Here is a 22,020-nt window from a genome sequence, read left to right as displayed (position 1 = left end):
AGACACCTACACTCCCTGAGAAGAGAGAGATGCGGCTGCTCAGCTGCTCTGGGGTGATACCCCTGGCCTCTCTGAGTGCGTACAGTGACACACTTGTTCCTGATGGTTGGCCCAATGTCCCTTCACTGTAATCACTGCTCTTACTCTCTGCTGATTTCTCCATCTCCTCACCTCACCTATCCTCCAAAGTTCCTTAAATATTTCCCAAACTTTCAAAATGAGTGTGCACAAACAACACACGCATGCTCACGGAAGCCTCCCTCTTCCGCCCAACCTTCCGGGAGGCCTCCGACCCCAGGCTCACCAGAAAAAAGAAAAAAGATTCAAGAAAGCTGATTTTGACCAGGAAGTTCAACCTCTTTTCTTACCACAAGTCTGATAACTCCTTCCTTCTGACCAAAACACAGGAGTACAGAGGGGCCAAATGCCCAGAAACTACACAACTAATCTCTCTGACCAAGGAAGAGCTGCCTACATTCTAAATTTAGAATTTTTAAAATGTCCTTCATCCACGTAATTTCTTCCCAACCCCAGTGGCCCTGGGTGAGCAAGACTCCCGGGGCCCTTGCAAGCCTGTCCTCTTGAAGCTCTGCCCCCATCGAATCACCCAGAAACTAAGTGAAAAACTAGCAGAGACCTGAATGGTCTTCTAGTTTCCTGGGCGAGGCTTCTCAGCGGCACAGTGGGTGGGACAAAGGGCAGATAAATGCTGTTTGGGGGAGAAACTTAGCAAAGCATTCTGACTTTTACAACAATTTTCTTACATGGCACCCCAGTGTAGATAATAGAACTGATTCATCATTCATGCTATTTATTATTCAATATTTAGTATCTGTTAACAATGTTAGTGTTCTAACAGCACCTGCCAATAAGAGATACAGATGCCTGACGAATATACTGAAATATATGACTACAGAATGTATATTCTGATGTGGGAAGGCAGATAATCAATGTATAAATATATATGTCAGGTCTTGATCATTCTTCTTATGAAGAAACGTGGAGTGCACCTTTAAATAGGTGCTCAGGACATATGAAGAGAACCAGAAGGAAGTGGGATATCTCGAGGAGCAGCCTTGTCGGCAGAGGGGAAAGAAGTGTACAACCCTGAGCAGGGAGCACACTTGGGAGCTGAGAAATAGTAGAGACAGCAGGTGACTGGACACGGGGCCGAGGAGGAGAGTGGAAGGGAGGAGAGCAGAAAGTAAATAGGGGCAAGAGTTCGCTGGGCTGTATAACCCCAGGGAGGAAGTGGGATTGATTTTATTTTGAGGGAGAGGAGATGCTGGAAGGTTTGAGCAGGAGAGAATAAGGTCTGACCCGTTCTAAATGGATCACAATGACTGCCATGTGGAGAACAGACAATCTAAGGCCAAGGGTGGCAGTGGGAGCCCAGAGAGAAAGCTACTACAACGATCCAGGTGAAGGTCTTGGGAGGATGGGAGAGTGGAGATGAGAAGTGGTCAGGTTCCAGGTATGTCTTGGAGGAGAGGCCGACAGGATTTGCTCCTGGGTGAGATGTGAGATGTGAGAAGAGGAGACTCAAACATAACTCTAGCTGGAGTGACCAGAATTGGCAAAGTGGGCAAGTCCAAGGTCTAGTCTTGCTCCAGCTCCAGCAGCCTGACTTTGTACAACATCTCCAACCTCTCTGGGTCTTCTTCCTCTCTAAAGCGAGATGGTTGACTAAAGAATTCTAACGTTCTTGTGGACTGACATTTTTCGCTTCATTTTTGGCATGAAGTAAGATCATAAAGCGGATCATCATCGGTGTTCTCGGGGTTCAAATCATTTTCTTTTCAAACAGCTATACTTGAAAAGAAAATTTCCACGGTCTCTTCTTCAGTTTTTAATTAGTCCAGCTCTGCCAGATGCCCAGGTGTCAAAGGTGTTGCCTGTGTCTAGAGCAGTTCTCCATATCGCTACCAACAACATTTTGAAAACTTGGATCTTCTGCAAGATTTCCACTTTCATTTTGCCATCTATTTATATTTTATTTTCATTAGTGTTGTCAAATGTTTCCCATACCCTGAAATTAGCTGAGATGGACCGAGAGCCAAAAATGTTAAAGATATTGACCCAATAGGCAGGTTTAAAACTCTAGCGTTAAACGGAGAGGGACGTTTGAGTGGAGACTGATTTTATAAGTGGCCACATTATTGCCGAGAATTTTCTTGTTAGAATGATTTTTCCTTCCATATGCACCTGGGGAGTCAGATAATGAATACTCGGAGGACAAAAAGAACCTTAAACCAATGAAACAGCTTCAGAAAGTTTCCCATCGTGGATTTGACATGTCTTTTAACAGGCATGGTGTTTTAAAATCTACTTTCAAATCTGTTTACATATATCATTATAATTATGAGTACTAGATATTCAGTGGGTGCCAATAGAGAAAATATTTAGGAAAACCTGTTCCCAGACTTATCATATTTATTATATAGACATAAAAATAATGAGGGAGGAAAATGTGTAACAATGCATTTCCTACTTTCTTTTAGAAATAAATTCATTTTTCTTCTTTCTTTTTAATGTTGACAATAGCCCAATATCATTAATAGCCCTTTACTACTCTAGGCTGGCACTGTCCTTGATTTGCTGCCCTCTGCTAACCATGAGAAGGTCCCAAGCACATACTGCATTCTCTGGAATGAGAGAGATTGGGGAGCTCAGAGGGTGTGCTGATGAGAACAAAAGGAGACAGGAAACCAGTGAGCTGACCATGCTGGTCCTGCCGAGGCTCCTTGTGCTGCTCACCATTTCACCTGAGCTTCGTAGCATAGAATCTACGGAGAGACCATCCCAGAGCCTCAGCTGAGAATGAGCCCCTGTGGACATCCCCATCGTCTTTACATCGCTTCTGCTGAAGCAACGGGAGAGAAAAGGTGGCATTCCTCCTGCCCTGTCCTGAGTGAATAAAAAAAAAAAAAAAACTTAGAGGAATGGAGGAGAGAAATTAATATCATTCCCATTTGCTAGTTTAAGTTTTTTAAGAAAACAGAAAATTCAGTGTAAGGGAATGGAATCTGGGAAGTAGGAAGAATGAGCAAAGTTTTACATAGCAGCCAGAGGAATGAGCCAGGGAAAGAGAAACATAAAAGGGGATGGTGTTCCATTAATACCTTTAGTTTCCTTAAAACACGTGTAACAGAGATGAAGCATATGGCTAGTCCTGCAGGACTCATCATGATGAGGGAAGAACACTTCGAAACCTATATCCTTCTTTTGGGAGTGCATACGAGAGACAGCCAGTTAGCAATTACTTCCATTGCTTGAATTAATCTGGTACTAACAGTCACATTAGCTCAGAGATGGAAGTATGAAGAAAATGTGCCTCCGCCTCCCTTGCTCACCGCACATGCAGGCATGTTAACTGATATTGATACTGTAAGTTACGTATGACCTGCAAGCATCAGCACTTGGTATAGTGCCTGCTACACAGTAAGTGCTTAGTAAAACCTATGGAATGAATGAATCACTGCACTTCCCCACTGCCCTAGATGCTGCCCTGGAGTCTTGATCAACACAGCAATTGCAAAGGTTTACTACCAGATCAAGTAGCTGTGGCTCACAAATCGAAACCTGCTTGCCATCCTTTCATGATTAGCTAAATCCTAACACTCTTCTTTTAAGTGATGTGATTTGTATCTGAAAATATAGGTAGTTTCCTGGGTTACCTTGAGCTCCATCATGAAATCAAAATCAATTTGTTGCAACTGTTTTAACCATGAGTCATATATCTGTAAACACATATCTGTAAACAACAAATTCTGTTTGAAACATATGGTCTGTATAGTGGATGCTCTCGTAAGTCACTATTTATCGATGCTGCTTACAAATATTTAATAGTGATGTTTTGGGGCATATTTGAAGCTTTTTTTTTTTTTTTTTTTGGTAATTCAGGTAGACATCGTGATGCTCACCAGTACTTCCAGTTTTCTTTACTTCCTGACATACAAATGATCACTTTTTTCTGACCCCAGTCACATTCTTAGTTTTGAGCTGAAGGCTATAACTGTGTGTCGTTTCCAGGGTAAAGCACTTAAGACACAATGCTCAATTTTCTGCACACTCATCACCTGCTATGGTTATCCTGAAATCATGTCTTAAGATCAAGGTGCCAAGAAATCCAAGCTGACTGGGTCATTGAGTCATACCCCATTGCATGACAGCTACTGGAGTAAACAAAAAACTTGATTGGGTAAAGGCACTAAGACTTTGTGCCATTTGTTAGCACAGCATTACCTAGCTGATCCTGACTAATACAGTAATAAATGAGGTCTGTCAACTGCGATAAAATATCTGCCCTTGACTTTGGTCCATCCTAGAGAGGGGACCAGATTCTCAGAAGTTACAGGGTCAAAACAGTGGATGGAAGAGCAAATCAGCTGGTAGGGAAAAGAGGTAGAGATGGAGAGGGTGGAGGACTCAGGAGAGAGGAGCCGTAAAGGACAGCGAAAGATGGATTGAGGAATCCATTCCCAGGGAGTGTGTGGTGTACATTTGGCCAGTGGGATCTGTCCTTACCTGAGAAACCAGAAACACTGGTACCATCTAAGTAAACCCCCAGCCATCACTCTTAACTCCTCTCCACTCCCTTACTCTGTGTTCTGATACCTTCCTCAAGCTCAGCCAAGGGCACCATCTCCCTTCCACTGAGTTAAAACGAATGAAGCAGAACAGTCCACTGATTGGAGTTGGGGTTTTAACTTTGCACTTTTCAAATAACTGGTTCCATAAAGCCTGAGCAAGTAGAACCTGACCCCAGATATTAATTTGGCAAGTATTTGGCAAGAGTTCTAAGCTTAAATCCTAACTTGATGCAGGAATAAAGATTTTGCATCAATTTCAGACCGGTTTCCAAAGACAGGGTCTAAGAAAAGAGATTATGGCATTACTTGTAACAGCAAAAATTAGAATAATCTAAGTGAACAGCAAAAGAGGAATCATTAAAAAACAAACAAACAAATAAAACCAGGGACATCTATGTCACAGAATATTATGGGTAGAGCAAAATGCTGTTTTCAAAGAACGTTCAGTGGATGTAAAAATGCTTAAAATATAATGTTAAGTGAACAAAAATATGCAAAAATTTTCTAGACAGAATAAGCTCAATTTTACATAACAATACACAGTATGCATAAAACACTAGAAGGAAATATATTAAAAATGTTCCAGTGATTATCTCTGAGTGGTGGGTTATGGTGATTTTTATTTCTTCTTTGAAAGTGTCTACATTTTTCGAGCTCTCTTTAATAAACTTATTTTAAATTAGGGGAAATTTTTATTTTAAACAAAATATATTTGTATTAGGGCTTCAGCGATTTTAATTATTCCAGGGTATCTTCTGGGGTGAGGAAAGCTTTGGCTCAACCATCAATACCTTCTAAATACAATCCTAGATAATGATCATTCGTGCTCTGTTGAAGGTATGTTCTATTTTTCTGTTTTTCAGTTGATATATTAAATAATTAAATAAAATACTATTATAACACTATTCATTGTTAAATTATTTATAAAAGCGTTTGGTAATGTAAGGTTATACTAAAAAGTTAGTTAATTTAAAATCCAGGGATTCTTATAATAATTCAGCATGACTGGCAGGAAGGTACTGAATTCTCCAGGCTTTGGGCACATCCTACACTTGCCTTTCTCAGGGCGAGCATGGCCCGAGTGTGGGCCGTGTTTGGGGAAGAGCCATGCCCTCGTTCCAGTGATAGGCTGCCCCTTGCACCACAGGCTCATAGCATCCTCTCAGCTCATAGCATCCTCTTTGGAAATCAGCATCACACTTCTCCCTGCTGCTATGGTAGATTTTGGAGACAAGTAGAGTGGAGATGTGGTGAAGCATTAAAGAAGAAGAGTCAACCACCCCCTCTCTGCTTTTGTAAGGAAAACCTGCTACACAGAGGGCCACTTGGAAGATTCTTCCCCTTTTACTTACTTTACCCATCACAGTAGTAATTTATACAAGCACCCTTGTATAAAAGATCCCAAAGAGTTGAAAATTTTTCACTATGACCTTCACTTGACCTTAGCTCATACCTTTTGGCCCACCCCTTTTGACCAACTCGAATTGCCCAACCAATGGCTGCTAAACCACAAGGATGAACCTTCTCACTCCGAGAACCATCTTTGACCAACTACTCCCAAATCTAGCTGAGCTTCTTCTGACTCTTCTTGCACAAACTCTATAACAATACTACACACCTTCCCCCAGACAGAACACTCCTCAGAGTCTTCTCCTGCCATAGGAGAAGACTTCTCCTTCTCCAAACACAAGCTTATGCCAATGGTGTTCTAATTATCTTCCATAGCTTTTGATGCCAAGACTTTAATCACTGCCAGACCCACTGTTGCTCAGACCAGGACAGAAAATGCAAGAGACCCCAAAGTCTCTCTTGGGCTGAGTAAGTCTTGCCCCAATTAGTACTTAGCTTCGTTTGTTATTGTTGAAAGTCATTCATTCAATTTATTTCACAACTCAGGGCTCTTGCCGAGATTCTGAGGGAGTTCCTAGCCTTTCAAGGAGCCTCTACATCTTTGTTCGGCTGATTACATGTACAAATATGCTGCCAACAGCACCCAAAAACTAAAGCTCTGGTGGTATCTTACCAAGAGCAATTTAGAACTTCAATGGTCAATCTAGTGAACTTGGGATATATAAAATAATCCACCTGCATGGCACTTTAGAATCAAAGCATTCAAAGATTTTAAATATTCAATGGTCAGTATTTTTACTGATATAAAGAGATTTCTGAAAGACAGGAAAATTCTAAAATTGCTTCCTTTTAAGACTCCTTAGGAAAGACTAATAAGGATTGTCCTTGGAACATATATTCTGGGACTCTTTAGTTTCTATTTGATTACCAAATAATCAAATATGTAGGTCAAAATTTGACTACTGATAGATATAAAAGACTATAAATATTAGGCAAGATCTTTTACCATCACTCCCCGAGAGCTTTCATGTCAAAATCAAGTGGTCAAAGATTCTATATATCGGTGGTCCCCAACCTTTTTGGCATCAGGGACCGGTTCTCCTATGAGAATCTAATGCCTGACGATCTGAGGTGGAGCTGAGGTGGTGATGCTAACGCTGCTCACCTCCTGCTGAGGGGTCTGGTTCCTAACAGGCCACAGACCCACACCGGTCCGCAGCCCAGAGGTTGGGGCCCCCTGCCATATATGTCTCTGGTTTCAAGATGGCAGAGTAGGTAAACACTGTGTTCACCTGTTCTAATGACCACATCAAAATTACAACTAAACTACAGAACCACCATCAGTGAGAGTCTCCTGAAGTCTAGCTAAACAGAAGTCCTACAACGGGATACACAGAAGAGGTCACTTCGACACTGGCAGGAGGGGCAGAATTTTCCACAGTCATTCACTGTGTTCTCTCCAGTCTTAAATGTTTCTAGTCAGCCACTTGCTCAAAAAAAAAAAAAAAAAAAAAAATTGAAATTCAACTACAAAGGCAAAAATCACAAGGAACTCTGATAGCAGTCCTCACCAATGAGTCTGAGACTGACACTTTTTATATCATTATATAATGTGAGGGGAAAAGAATCAGAATCTGATCAAATTATGAAACTCGGTCTCCCTGTTGACCAAGAGGAGGGACCATAAGAGATTCTAAGTGACTGAAAATTTCCCACTGTGGCCCTTGTATGACTTGGCCCCTGTAGCTCTTGCTCCCAGCCCTCTCGATAAAACCCAGATTTCCTATCCAATGGCTGTTAAATCACAGCATCGATTCCCCTCATTCACCCAATTACCCCTCCTAACGATGTCCCGGCCAGTTCCTTCTACACCTGCTGGCAGTGGTTCTAATGTTAACAATCTTGTGCCTACTGGGGACAAAGAACACAAGGGGATTAAGGGGGACATTTTTAACTGTTTTGTTAGGGTAGTGAGACGATTAAGAGTTGTTGCCTAGTTTCCAAATTTTTCTCTAAGGTAATATTAAAATAATATAAGGTAGATAATATAACTACCTTATATTATCTTAATATTAATTATATCTCCTAATGAAAAAGGGGAGGGATGCATTACTGTGTTTCCAAACGATTATAACCGCTTAAAAAAAAAAAATTTCCAAGGGTGGGTTCTTGACTCATCTGGGGTATTGGTTTCTTTAAACTTTCTCTTTACTTAAAAAAAAAAAAAAAAAAGAGAGAGAGAAACAGAGAGAGATCGTTTCTCCCACAGAAACATGAATATTTGGTTTAGAAATGACCAATGTCTCAAAAAGCTTTGATTTCCTGCCACCTACGCATCTCCAAAATGCCAAATTAATGGCATCTAATCCTAACAAAGTGAGAGACATCCACAGCTAAAAATGTCTTTATAATGGGGGTAGGGAGAGAGGGGAAAAAAGCAGGGGTAATTTTTTCCCAATATGTTTGTCATTATTATAGGTTATATATACAGAAGGAAAGTTAATTAAGCTTTAAAAAAAATCCATCACACATCAATGGCTGCATTTTAATGAGTACAAAAAGTTGAGGTGTTTACTACCAATTAAAGTGGTTTTTAAATAAGCATTAATTAACACAGAAATTCAGAAGAAAGTTATACCTTGTCAAAGAAAGGCCAGTGCAGGCTATGCCCACTTCTGCTCCCATTCATATTCAGATAGCAATTACCACCAACCCTATATTTTCCATAATAATGAGATGCTGTCATGTCTATCAAACAACAACACACACACAAAAGTGGTGGAATTAGAAATTCTCAGCCTGAAGTAAACTTTTCGAATTTGCTCCTTCTGGGTTTTTCCCTCATCCAGGTCAGAGTGATTCAAAAAGGAGGTTAGCTGGATTTTAATGGTGAGTTGCTCTGTTTTTCCCCCTTTTGTAGGGAGTATTGTTGGGGAGCACTCATTGGTCAGAGGGGTGTTATTCAAGTCTACACCGGCAAATCAGAACCACTGCCCAGTCATGAGTTAAGTGGGCCTGCGGTTCTTCCTTCGTTTCTTAATAATCATGTTAATTTGCATAATCCTACTCCCTCTACCCTACTTTCTTTCAGAAAGTATTAACTGTCATAAGGTGGTAAGGAGGAGAAAGACATAAAATCTTTAAAACCCGCAATCTAACTGGCGCATGGTCTGATGGATGGCCTCGTACTTGAGTGAAAAGTGATGGGGAAGGTGCTGGATTTTGGGGAGGAATCTGGGAAGATGCCATGGGGATGGCTGCAGGAAAGGGGTTCTCTGGGCAACAGGTTCCAGGGGCTGCTCCTTGACTTGACAGTTCAGGTTTGCTTGGTGAGGACCTTATTCTAATGAAATTGATATAAAATTGATCAATAAATCCTAATTCATCATGGGGTTCAAACATGTCCTTTCTAGAGCTTGGAATGCTCATGCTCCCAAGCCAGGTGATTCCCTTTCCACATCAAAGCGTTTAGAAAAGGAAGCCACCCTGGTGAATGCAAAATCAGAACTGGGAAGCTAGAACACCCAATGGAATTCTCTCTCCGCACGGCAGGGAACCTCTTTCTTGTGGTCAAAGCACTTGGATCCCTTGCACTCACTCGGTGACTCTTGCAAAGTGCTACAAACACACTGACTTTAGTCTCTCTGGGCTCCAATTTTCAGTTCAAGTTCTTCTTCCATTCACTGACACATTTTGCTTTCTCTAACAGTCAAGTTCCTCCCATTGTGGTAATTTAATTAGTCAAATTCTCACCACAGGAGAACCTGTTCACGGTCATGGTCTTTAGTGATCCAAGGATAAAGCACCAAACAAGAAAGGTCAGTTCCAGGAATCCACATTGGACATGTTTTAAATCAAGGTGGCTAAGCTGCCACAGAGTCGATTCTTGAAGCTCAAGGGCAGGAAGAGGTGGCGGAAGAGACTTTATCATCTCCCAGAGCAGGATGGTTTCTCCTCTGTGCAAAAGGCAGCAGGATGCTTCCGGTTCACACAGAGGGGGAGGGAGTCTTCCCTCTGCTTAGCCTCTGTTTAAGCCGTGCATTGTGCATGAATGAAGAGATGGATGAAGAGATGGTTTGATTATGTGACTTTTTAGTTGCCTTTTCAGTGTCTCCTTGGAAGACTCTGGTAGCTTCAGAATTTCCACTTAAGACAGGTGTAGGGAGCAATCCAGTTCAAAGGGGCTTAGAGAACTTGTCTGGAAGCCACATTTGCAAAGCATACATGTCATTTCAATCTAAACTGACTGTATCTTGGGGTGGCCTGGGGGTGCTGAGGAAAACTGAGGGAGGAAGTAAAGACTCTGCCATTTGCTGTGGGATTATTGAAGGTGGGGCATAGGTCGAATTTATCTTTAAATCATGTACAATGCCTAGCAGAATAAGTATGACAAGTGTTCACTATTAATTTGGACCAACCAACTTGCACACTTGTCTTTGTCACAGCTAGGCCTAGGAAGAGACTGATAATTGACCAACAAAAAACTACAAACAAAAATCTCTTTTAAAAACCAGGAAATTTAGTTGGAAAGTGAACAGACTGAACTGACAGAGAAGGTGGGGCTGGAAATCAGTGTGGAGAAGGAAGCAGACAGTGGCCAGCAGCTCGCCGAGGAGCTACAGAGCACGAATATCCCGCCAGTCAAATTGCAGGCACTCTGCATCACCCCTTTTAATATAGCTGTTCAGGGCTGGCACTCGCCTCAGTCTTACCCAGTCTGCACAGGAATAAACAGCTTCAAAGAACAGTTAAGTACCAATGTGCTTCTTCGGAGAGAATAGTAAAAGGTTGACTATCTCCCAAGTTCTTCCTGCCTGACGTGGCTGCCGCCTTGGCCTTGGCTTCTCATTCCTTTCACTGCTGTTGCCTTTAAAGGAAAATGCTCAGTTGGGCGCTGTCTGAACATGGAGTTGACTGTGCGTCTTTTTGGGAACGTGTATTTTCCTTTATAGATGTGGTAACATGAGTAGACATGGTAACACGCCGCCTTGGTCAAGTCTGGCAAAACGAAGTATCCCTTTTTTCCGAAATTCCTCAGTTATGTTACCCCCGTTACTTGCTCTATTAAAATGGAAAGAACTTCCCCCTATGTGTGTCCAATTCTTCCGTTTATCAGAATTGGGACAGATTGTGCCTTTCTACTCAATTTGGACAATGAAATGAGTTTCATTTTTATTTATGGGCTTCATAAATCCGTTTCACTTGCTGCTTTTCATGCCCCAATTCCACACTGTTGTGTTGGGATTTCTTACCCTGCCAGGCAATTAAACCAAAAACTTATGGGGGGAGGGGGGAGGAATTTCTTTACAAAACTCTTAAATCCAAAATACACATAACCGTTTCCATTTCAAGTCCAGTACAGTTAACGGATGGGACTTTAAGTCTTTTTGAGAATCCAGCTCTCCAGATTAATTCTTTTGCTGTCATCACCAAGCCCTCATTTAAGTTCTAAAGGTGAGTTCGAAATTCCAGAATGGAAAGAAGTCTTTAATTTTAGAAACTATGTTTCCAGACCTGGTGCCAGGCCTGTAAGAAGATAACGTGGTGGCTGGTGGCTGACGGGCCTGAGGAGCAGCAGGGGCTCACGCCCCGTGGTCCCCTGAGCTCGGAGGAGGACAAGCCCGGAAACCTGGAGCAGCAGCAACAGTTCCATGTTCTATGCCGGATTTAAACAACAACAACAACAACAACAACAACAAAAACAACAACAAAAACAGGAAAACCCAGCCAAACAGACCTATAGCGTTAAAGGAAGGGTGGAGAGACATAGTCCCACTTCTCAGTACTTTGGAAAGTTACTGCTCTTTCTCTAAATACACAACCGAGCAGCAGGCTTCTGCCTGATAAGGCTGCACCCAGTAGGATCCAATAGATCTAATCCCACCTAATGAAATTATAGGCTGGGTTCAGGTATAGTTCAATCCTGTTATATAAAAATCCAAGAAAAGAAATCCAGTGAAACTTTATTTAGACAGAGACCCAGTAATTTGAATTTTGGATAGCTCAGACACAAGCCACGCCGAAGTTTACTGTGATGCTTCCACTGATTCAATCACACTGTGTATATATCGACTAGGAGAAGTAGGCGAAAGATATTTAACTCTGGCCCTACCAGGCTGTAAGCTACTGAAGACCAGGAACCATTGCTGGTTCCTCTTCATGTCTAGCCCACAGAAGGCACTCCTGTTAGACTCATTTACCTGAAATTCTTTGTAGGCGAGGTGGGCTAGCCGCTTCAGTTGTCATGCCCCTGATCACCGGGGTTGACCTAGATGCTCCAACTGACTTGGGGTTCCCTCTCTCCCTTTATGTGCGGCCTGGGAAAAGACAAGCTAGAAAGCAAGAATTTGTGAGCGTGTGTACTGCACAATGTTGACATGGTTGACACAAGTGTTTCAGTCCAGCTGGCAGGTATCTCCCTGGAGTGGAGATGGCTGGATCTGAATATGATGAGAATGTCACCAGCCATTAGGATCATCCACCACCCTCTGCAAACCATCAACCTTCTAGTTTCAAAGACACTTGCCTAGCTGGGAGAGAAGAGAGCTAGCACAAGTGCTCTCGTTCATTTAGCAGTTACTCATTATGGAAAATTAATAAACCAACATTCTGACTTATATCACAATCTCTTAAACTTCCACTAATGTGGGTCTAACCTCCTAAACTTGATGATTATGGTGAATCAAGTTCTGCACCTAGCCCAGTGAGGTCTAGGACCCAAATTGTGCTAGCAGCAGCAGGGGTAAAATACCATGGAACTTTCTGCCTCAGAGACTAGCCAGCCCGCTTAAACATTCCTAACGCTGCATAACATCTCAGGAAGTACTTAATTCTACCTCAGGGATACTGCATGCTAAAATGAGCAAGAGAAATATTAGCTAGAATAGCACTTTCTCTATCCCACTGGATTGCTAAATTGCATTGAACTAAAATTCCTCAAAGAACAAAACGGTGCTTGCAAAAAAAAAAAAAAAATCCCTTTCCTTAATAACACCGAACAGATGAGCTTGAACCAACACAGAGACTCAAGGCCATTTCATAAAGTTGTGTAGGTTGTCCACTGCACAGGAGCACCATCAAAGATGTACCCTTCATATCGCTGGCCAGTAACATGGCCAGCAACAGTAAATGCCTCAAAGAAAGGCTTTTTCTAAATTGCACGAAGATACCAATAAAGGCTAGCAGAAATCTATATCTAATAAAAGGACAAGGTAACCAGCATCCTCTCTTATCTTTATTACTTGTGTGCCCCACCCAATTATAACCCCTCCCTTCCCCCAAAGTAACAATTATCCTGTTAGTTATCACCTCTTTGTATTGTAAAAATCATTTTATCACCCAAATGTACATCTCTAAACACTACTGTTTAGACCTGCTCTTCTTCAAAATTTCAATGTTTTAATTCTCTTTTAATCTACAGGTTTCTCTACTACCCTTTTCATTTCTTGACAAACTATCTGCTGAAGAGTTCAGGCAATCTGACCTGCAGTTTCCTAGGGTCTTGATGTGGCTGACTGCGTACTCATGGAAAAGTTCAACGTGTTTCTGTGTCCCCTGTATTTCTTGCAAATTGGAAGCTCAGTCCACTTAAGGATCAGACCCAGTCTAGATCCCTTCAGCAAGACTATAGGTGGCATTTAGCAATACTACAGGAGGCACAAAATGTCAGTTGTTCTTTTTGTGGTCTTAGCAGACATTGATGCTTAATGCCTGTATCCATTCATTGGGGGTTACATAATGGTGATATTCTAATTTTATCACTTCTTTTTCATTCTGTAACTGAAATAGTTTTAAAAGAGACTCTGCCCCTTATTTACTATTGGGATATCCAGTAGTACAGTTCATATAAAAATCAGGAAAAATGCTTGACTCTCTTTATTTCCCAGTTTTCAATATAATAAATTGGTTCCCTAGAATTTTCCAAAGGTGATCAATTCTTTTTAATATCACTGTCAAATTATGGATTAAACATATATGATGGGTTTCAAGTTTTATCATTATTGAAGGTCAAATCATCCCATCTTTGGCCAGTAGGAGGTTCTGAGTCCTTTGGCATGACTATAGAAGTCTTTGATAGCTTCTTTGTTATTTAAGATGTTCCAGCTTCATTTTGTAACCTTCCTGCCCCAGACTTATTTCTCCAAGACCTAATTTATCTTACAGAGAAATGGCATTTCAAAACCATTACAATCTGGGTGCTAGAGATACTCTTTGCTAAATTAGATATAGTTTCTAGGACTTTTCAGTGGAATAAACTAGGAAATACTGATTCAAAGATAAAACATCTCATAAATACATGATACTTTCTATTCGAATTCAACACTAGAGAGCTTTTACTCAGCCACTTCTCTATAACATCGACATCCCTTCTTCCTTCCTTCCTCCCTCCCTCCCTCCTTTCCTCCCTTCCATTTATTTTTTCTTTCTTTTCTCTCTCTCTTTCTTTCTGAGAATCGTGGTTTTTAAAGCAGAAGGGATGATAGAATCAGAACATTCCAATATTACTAACTTGTTTTATCCAACATTACACAGCAATTCTCAGAACGACAATACTAATATCGTCAACAATATAATTATCAAAAATCTTTTAAAACTTGCACATGCTCTCCCTACTTTCCCCATTTTAGAAAATAGTTCTGTCTGATCTCGGAAGCTAAGCAGGGTTGGGCCTGGTTAGTACTTGGATGGGAGACCACCTAGGAAGACCAGGTGCTGTAGGCATGAAAAATAAAAACTAAGGGATTGTAAGCTGACAAAGTCCTTGCAATCTGTGAGGTCAGAGAGAGGGAGAGAGGGAGGAGGGAGAGAGAGAGAGAGAGAGAGAGAGAGAGAGGGAGGGAGGGAGGGAGGGAGGATAGTTCTACTACATCAACGCCGTCAGAGCACACAGCCATTATACACTATGCTCTTCCCTTTGGCCCTCCTTTAGCCCTAGTTCTACAGGAACTATTATTTAATGCTTAAGTTCTTACGTTGGTATCTTTCTCACCACTTCAGTCATCTACAGTCCCTACTCTACTACATTTCTCAGGAAGAGCTCATGGAAACAACACTCCCTTGAAGACTTGCATGTTGATAACTATCTGTACCCTTTATATGAAAGTTAAGCTTTGTTGGGTATGAAATCCTTGGCTCACTTTCTTTCCTTCTTTTAAATGTTGTTTCATTCTCCCTCCCCTAATAAAGCACTGCTATTGAGAAGTGTAATGATAAACTAACTTTTTTGCTTCATAAGTCATATATACTTTTTCTTCTAGGTGCTCAAAGCATCTGGATTTTTTCCTTTTCTTGGTGTTAGTCATACTGTCAATCTGCAGTATGCTTTTTCTTTTTGTAGCTTCAGTATTTACCTCAGAAAAGTTTTCTTGAATTATTTTTATAGTTCAGTTGCCTTGCTTTGATTTTCTTTGTGATTTCCTACCAAATGCATGTTCAATCTTCTTTGCCTACTCCAATATTTGGCACTTTGTCTTGACTCCTTTTTATTTCTTTCACTCTTTCTTAATTTTTTTTTTTTTAATTTTTAAAAGTTTTCTGACTTGTAATTTCCAGTTCTGCATGTAAGGAGCTTGGATGTCACCCCTCCATCCCAACAGCAAGTAATGTTCTGAACAGATTGAAAAAAAAAAAAAAAACAAGCAAAAAACCTCTTCTTGAATTTATAAGAGAGAAGAGAGGACACAAGGCAAACCACTGCCCCCAGAGTGACAGGAGAATCCAGGAAGTCATGGCTTACCTGAGGGAGGAGGGAGTCCTGGCTTCTTCGAACAGAGAAAATGCTGTGGGAACCAAGGCCATGGAATAAAAACCTGAACTGTGACTGACAAATTGATAGAGACTCAGTGACAAATCAGAGAGTTAAAAACTCCAGGGAACTCAGTCATGAGGGAGGCCCGCAATATCGTGATATTTGCCTCCAGGGGCTCAATCAGGTTCCCACAGTCAATACTGGAGAAAAATCCCCTCAGGCTTCTGTGCTTCCAGTAAGGGAGGGGAAGACATTTTGAAATATTTGTGAGCACTCTGTTCTTCTCAAGACCTGCCCTCAAAGGAAACTAGTTAGTTAACCTGCTGGGGTGTTATCAGAGCCTAAGTGATCCAGGGAAGGGAAATACTCAACTCCAGGACACTCTAGCCATCCTGTCCTACCTAAGGGGGTTGAAGAAACTCTTGTGAAGTTCACAGTCTCACTAAAAGTGTGAGACATAATCATAGGACTATAGAACACTTTCCCTTTACCCACACCTCACCACCACATTACTAAAGGCCCATTTACGGCAGGTCATTTTACCCAGCACATTATTCTTTATGTTCCATAAAGAATAAATTACAAGGAATACCAAAAGGCAAAAACAAAAAACAAACAAACAAAAAAACCCCACAAAATTTAAAGACACAGAGCAGGCACAGAACCAAACAAGGCAAGGATGTTGGAATTATCAGACTGGGAATTTAAAATTATGATTAATATGCTGAGGACTCTAATGGATAAAGTAGACAGCACGCAAGAACAGATGGGCAATGTAAGCAGAAGATGGAAATTCTAAGAAAGAACAAAAAGAAATGCTAGAGATTAAAAAAAAATCGCTATCTATAACAGAAATGAAGAATACCTTTGATGGACGTATTAGTAGACTGGACATGAGTGAGTAGTCTTTCTGAACTAGAGGATATTTCAATAGAATCTGTGAAATCAAAAAGCAAAGAGATCCAAGATTGAAAATAACAGAACAGAATATCCAAGGACTGCGGGATAACCGCAAAACACGTAAATTATATGTATGTGTAATGGATATACCAAGAGGAGAAGAAAGAAGGAAACAGAGATAATATTTGAAAAAAAGTCATGACTGAGAATTTCCCCAAAATAATGTCAGATATCAACCACAGATCCAGGGGGAAAAAACTTGAAACAACAACAACAACTACACCTAAGCATATCATTTTAAACTATAGAGAATCAAAGATAAATTCCAAAAGAAGCTTGAGGTAAAAAATACTTTATCTATAGAGGAACAAAGATAAGAATCACACCTGATTGCTTCTCAGAAATCATGGAAGCAAGGAGAGAGTGGAGTAAAATATTTAAAGTGTTGAAAGGAAAAAAAAAAAGACCTAAAATTTGTGTTCTGAGAAATTAACATTCAAAAGTGAAAGAGAAAAAAACTTTCCCAAACAAAAATTGAGGAAATTTGTTGCCAGTAGACCTATCTTGCAAGAAATTTTAAACAAGATCTTTAGAAAAAAAAGGAAAATAATACAGGCCAGAAATTCAGATCCACATAAAGTAACAAAGAACATCAAAGAAGGAATAAGTGAAGGTAAAATAAAAGCTTTAGTTTCTCATTCTTAATTGATCTGAGAATATTTTGTTCAAAATAATACCAACGATGTATTCAATTATGTATGCTTAGGGATATATATGCTTATGTATGCTTATGTATACTTATATATAAGTGTAATGAATGACAGTAATAATGAAAGGGACAGAAAGAAGAAATTTGGATTATTTTGTTATTATAACATATTCACCTTCCCTGTGAAGCATTGCAATGTTATCTGAAGGTGGACTTGAATTAATTGTAAGTGTATATTGCAAACTGTAAGGTCACCACTAAAAAAGGTTTTGAAAAAAGTATAACTAATATGTTAAGAAGGAGAGAAAATCAAATCATGTAAAATGCTGAATTAAAACCACAAAAGGCAGAAAAAGAGTGAAAGACAAAAATAGGAATAAAGAACAAGGGCAACAAATAGAAAACAGTAATAAATGTGTTTGATATTAGCCCAATTATATCAATAGTCACTTTGAATGTCAATGGTATAAATGCATCAATTAAAAGACAATTATTAGAGTCAATCAAAAAACAAGAACCAACTATATGTTGTCTACAAAAAACATAAAGACACATATAGATTAAAACTGAGTAAATGGAAAAAATATACCATGCTAACTAACACTAATTAAAAGAAAGCAGTTATACTAATTTTCCAAGAAGACATAAAAATCTTTAATGAGCCTATGCCTAACAACAGAACATCAAACTACATGAGGCAAAAACAAACACCACCACCACCACCAACAACAAAACTAATAGACTTGCAAAGAAAAACAGAGGAATCCACTAACATGTTTGGAGAATTCATCATCCTTCTATGAGAAATGGGCAGATCCAGCAGGCAGAAAATCAGTAAGGACATAGTTGAATTCAACAACGCCATCAATCAATTGGATATAATAAACATTTCTAGATTGTTTCTTCCAACAGCAGCAGAATATACATTCTTCTCAAGCTTGCATGGAATATTCACCAAGACAGACCATATTCTGGACAATAAAACACATCTTAAGAAAATTAAAAGAATAGAAATCATACAATGTCGACTTTTAAACTACAGTAGAATTAAACTAGAAATCAGTAACAGAAAGGCAACTGGAAAATCCCAAAATACGTGGATATTAAATAAACAAACAAAACACTTCTAAATAACCCATGGATTAAAGAAGACATTCAAGAGTAATTTTAAAATATTTTGAACTAAATAAAAATACAATTATTCAAAATTTGTGGAATGCAGCAAAAGTGCTTAGAAATTTATAGCATTGAAAAATACATCTGAAAAGAAGAAAGATGTGAAAAGAAGATCTAAAACCAGTCACTTAAGTTTCCATCTTAGGAAAACAGAAAAAAAAAAAAAAGAGCAAATTAAATCCACCGGAACAAGTGGACATCCGCATGTGAAAGAAAAAAAAAAAAATGTAGACACCAACCGTACACCTTTCTCAGAAATTAACTTAAAATAGATCACAGACCTAAATATAAAATAAAAAACTATAAATCTCCTAGAAGACAACATAGGAGGAAAAGCTAGCTAAATTTGGTTATGGCAATGACTTTTTAGATACAATACCAAAAGCATGATTCATGAAAGAAGGAATTGATAAGCTGAACCTCATTAAAATTTAAAACTTCTGCTCTGTGAAATGTAATGAGGTTAAGACAAGAGGATAAGACAAGCCACCGACTGGGAGAAAATGTGCAAAAGAATATCTGAGAAAGGACTGTTATCTAGTATATACAAAGAACTCATAAAACAACAAGAAAATAAACGACCTAATTTAAAAATGGGCCAAAGACCTTAACAGACACCTCACCAAAGGAGAGATACAGATGGTAAATAAACATGAAAAGATGTTCCACATCATATGTCATCAGGTAAATGCAAATTGAAACGAGATATTACTTACTACACACCTACTAGAATGGCCAAAATCTGGACCACTGACAACACCGAATGCTGAGGAGGATGTGGAGCAACAGGAACTCTCATTCATTGCTCACAGCAATGCAAAAGGACACAGCTGCTTTAGAAGACAGTTTAACAATTTCTTACCAAACTAAACATAGTTTTACCATACAATCCAGCAATTGTGCTCCTTAGTATTTATCCGAATGAGTTAAAAACTGCTGTCTACACAGAAGCCTACACGTGGATAGTTATAGCAGCTTTATTCATAACTGCCAAAACTCAGAAGCAACCAAGATGTCCTTGAGTGAGTAATACAACTGTGGTACATCCAGACAATGGAAGATTATTCAGTGCTAAAAAGAAAGGAGCTATCAAGCCATGAAGACATGGAGCCAAGTTTAAATCCAAGTTACTAAGTGAAAGATGACAATTTAAAAAGGCTACGTGTGTGATTCCAACCACATGACATTCTAAAAAAAAGCAAAACGACGGAAACAGCAAAATGACAGGTGCGTGTGGTGAGATGGGGAGTAGGAAGGGATGAACAGGCACTGCACAGAGGAGTTTGGGGGCAGTGAACACACTCTGCATGGTACTATAACAATGGTTACAGGTCATCATACATTTGACCAAATCCATAGAACGTACATCACCAAGAGTGAACCATTACGCAAACTATGGACGTCAGGTGATAGATATCAAAGTAGGTTCATCAGTTGTAACAAACATACCACGCTGGTGGGGGATGTTGATAGAGGGGAAGGTTGTATGGGGGGATGGGGCAGGAGGGTCTGTGGGAAACCTCTGTACCTTCCCTTCAGTTTTGTGGTGAACCTGAAACTACACTGTCTTAATTTAAAAAAAACGTTTTAAGTATCTTTTTGCCTCATATTTTTCTTAAGGCATTATATGTTGTTTGTTCATTCTTTTGTTCTTCCTAGTTTAAAATGTCCTCATTTCTGAAATTTTGTCAATTTTTAAAATTCTTTCCTGAATCGTCACCTCATTTTCTGAGTTTTCCAATTGTGACTTATGTTGTTCTTTCATGTCTTAATTTTCTTAATGTCTTTCAGTTCATTTTGAAACAGTAAATTCGTTTTGATCTGTTTTGTGAGCACATCTTTCTGGAATGCTTTTATTATCTACCAGGATATTATTATATTCTTAATTCCATTTTTTCTTATAATAATTTTGTATGGGACTTGATGATTCTTTTCTGTACATTTTTATGTAAAATGAGTTTTCCTAAACTGAGAATAAAGCAGGTTGAATTTTAAAAGGCTCTAACTTCACAGAGCTCCCTCTTCTGTTGTTTTTGTGAAGTATTCAAAAAAAAAAAAAAAAAAAGTATGAGAGCTTGCTTTCTGAGATTTCCTGGCTGCTCTTCCCTTCCTTTGAACTGGGCCTTTCTCTTGTCCTTACCCTGCTCAATTTTGATTCCATTCCCAGCAATTTCTCCTCAGGGTAAGGCCCTGTCCTAGAAGGCAGTTCTGGCAGGTCAATTTCTAGAGTTCAAAGGGCTGGCGCCTTTAATCCTTCTTATTGAAAGCTCTTTGCACTTCCCAGGTGTTAGAGCAGGCGAAGCGCCTTCACCTTCCGCCGCTGTTCTCAAATTGGCCCACTGAGTTTCAGTGCGCCAGTTGGCTATTTTGGGGCTCTCCTGTTCTCAGATTCAATCAGAAGCTACACCGTTGCTTCTTTCTGTCTCCCAAAAGGATGCTCATCTCACACAAGTCTTGTGGTTATTGGTATTTTGCCCTTCCCTCCGCCCCCGTTTGCATTTTGAGATTTGCGGTAGCTTGTCATCTAGTTTTGCTGTAAATGTTATTTATGAATTTTTGATTTTGCAATTTAGTTGCTCTGTGTTTTCATGTGGGGTTTCGTGGGCAGTATGCTACTGCCCATCTCCACTGTCACCCTCCCAGGATCATCACCATCTTTCAAGTCCAGCTAATTTTTGCTATGTACTTTTCCTTGATTCCTTCCTTCAGCCTGTCACAGGAAGAACTTGGCCTTGTTTGGAAAGAGCTCCTGTGTTTATATTTATATATACACATACATATATATGTATGCATATGAATATATTTGTGTGTGTGTGTGTGTTTAGGACAGAGACGTGTGGAAAGTGGGTCATGAGTGGAGGTTGCTAATTGGGGGCAGATTTGAAAAAAGTTGAAAACACAGTTCCGGCCCTTAGATTCGTAGGTTATAAGCTCCTAACACGCACACGCTCCGCGAAGCAGGACTATACTACCTAGTTTCAGGTCACAGTTCTTATTAGCTTGCCATGTGAACCGGGGCAAGTCAACTTCTTGGGACTTGAATTCCTCCATTTGTAAAACACAGAGCATATGGCCTGCCCTATTCTACTGTATAGGTTATGGAGAAGAAAGAAAATGATGTAAGCATACGTAACCTGGTCGCCAGTGACCCGCACCCTGGGGGCTGGACCTGTGTGTTCTTAGACCATCTCTGCTCCCTCAGTGCCTCGAGGAGCTTGACATTCTGATCGCATATTCTTTTGCACCTTGAAAAAAGTACTAACGGCCCTATTATGTGGTCATTAATTTTAAAAGCTCCTCCGCTTCATCAGTGATGACGAGTTAATATGTCCATGTTTGGGGGCTTGGAGAGGCTAGTCCCAAAAAGACCCTTCACGTTGAAGAAATGGCCTTCTCTCCAAAAGTCAACCATCAGAAGACAGGGAAGAGCTGAGTTTTTAAAATGCATTTTTTATTATTCAGCCTTCAGCAGAAATGTCACCTTTCTAAAGCAAGCTGTTATCATGCTCTCCCCGTGCCAAACAGGCGCCTCTGAGGAGCAGGAT

At 39.9% G+C, this 22,020-nt stretch overlaps 1 protein-coding gene across 10 annotated transcripts in view; it reads right to left on the bottom strand.

Annotated features, from left to right (window-relative positions):
• RPS6KC1 (ribosomal protein S6 kinase C1) overlaps positions 1 to 22,020 on the bottom strand; it is a 230,633-nt gene that overhangs the window by 68,126 nt on the left and 140,487 nt on the right. For 7 of the 10 annotated variants that reach the window (XM_023533210.1, XM_023533214.1, XM_023533221.1 and 4 more), the window contains 2 exons: positions 15,679 to 15,721; positions 15,419 to 15,549 (listed from right to left, as the gene is read on the bottom strand). The exons of 2 other annotated variants lie outside the window; for them this stretch is intronic. In XM_023533210.1, the coding sequence (XP_023388978.1) occupies positions 15,434 to 15,549; positions 15,679 to 15,721 (159 nt within the window). In that variant the 3' untranslated portion in view covers positions 15,419 to 15,433. Of the gene's footprint in view, positions 1 to 8,462; positions 12,275 to 15,418; positions 15,550 to 15,678; positions 15,722 to 22,020 lie in introns of those variants that run through there. One more of the 10 variants, XM_023533213.1, reaches the window with a different exon arrangement.

Source organism: Pteropus vampyrus, unplaced genomic scaffold, assembly GCF_000151845.1.
Source record: "Pteropus vampyrus isolate Shadow unplaced genomic scaffold, Pvam_2.0 Scaffold98, whole genome shotgun sequence".
NCBI lineage: Eukaryota > Metazoa > Chordata > Mammalia > Chiroptera > Pteropodidae > Pteropus > Pteropus vampyrus.
The sequence above is the reverse complement of the archived record's forward strand: the minus strand, read 5'-3'. Positions and strand labels throughout refer to the sequence as shown.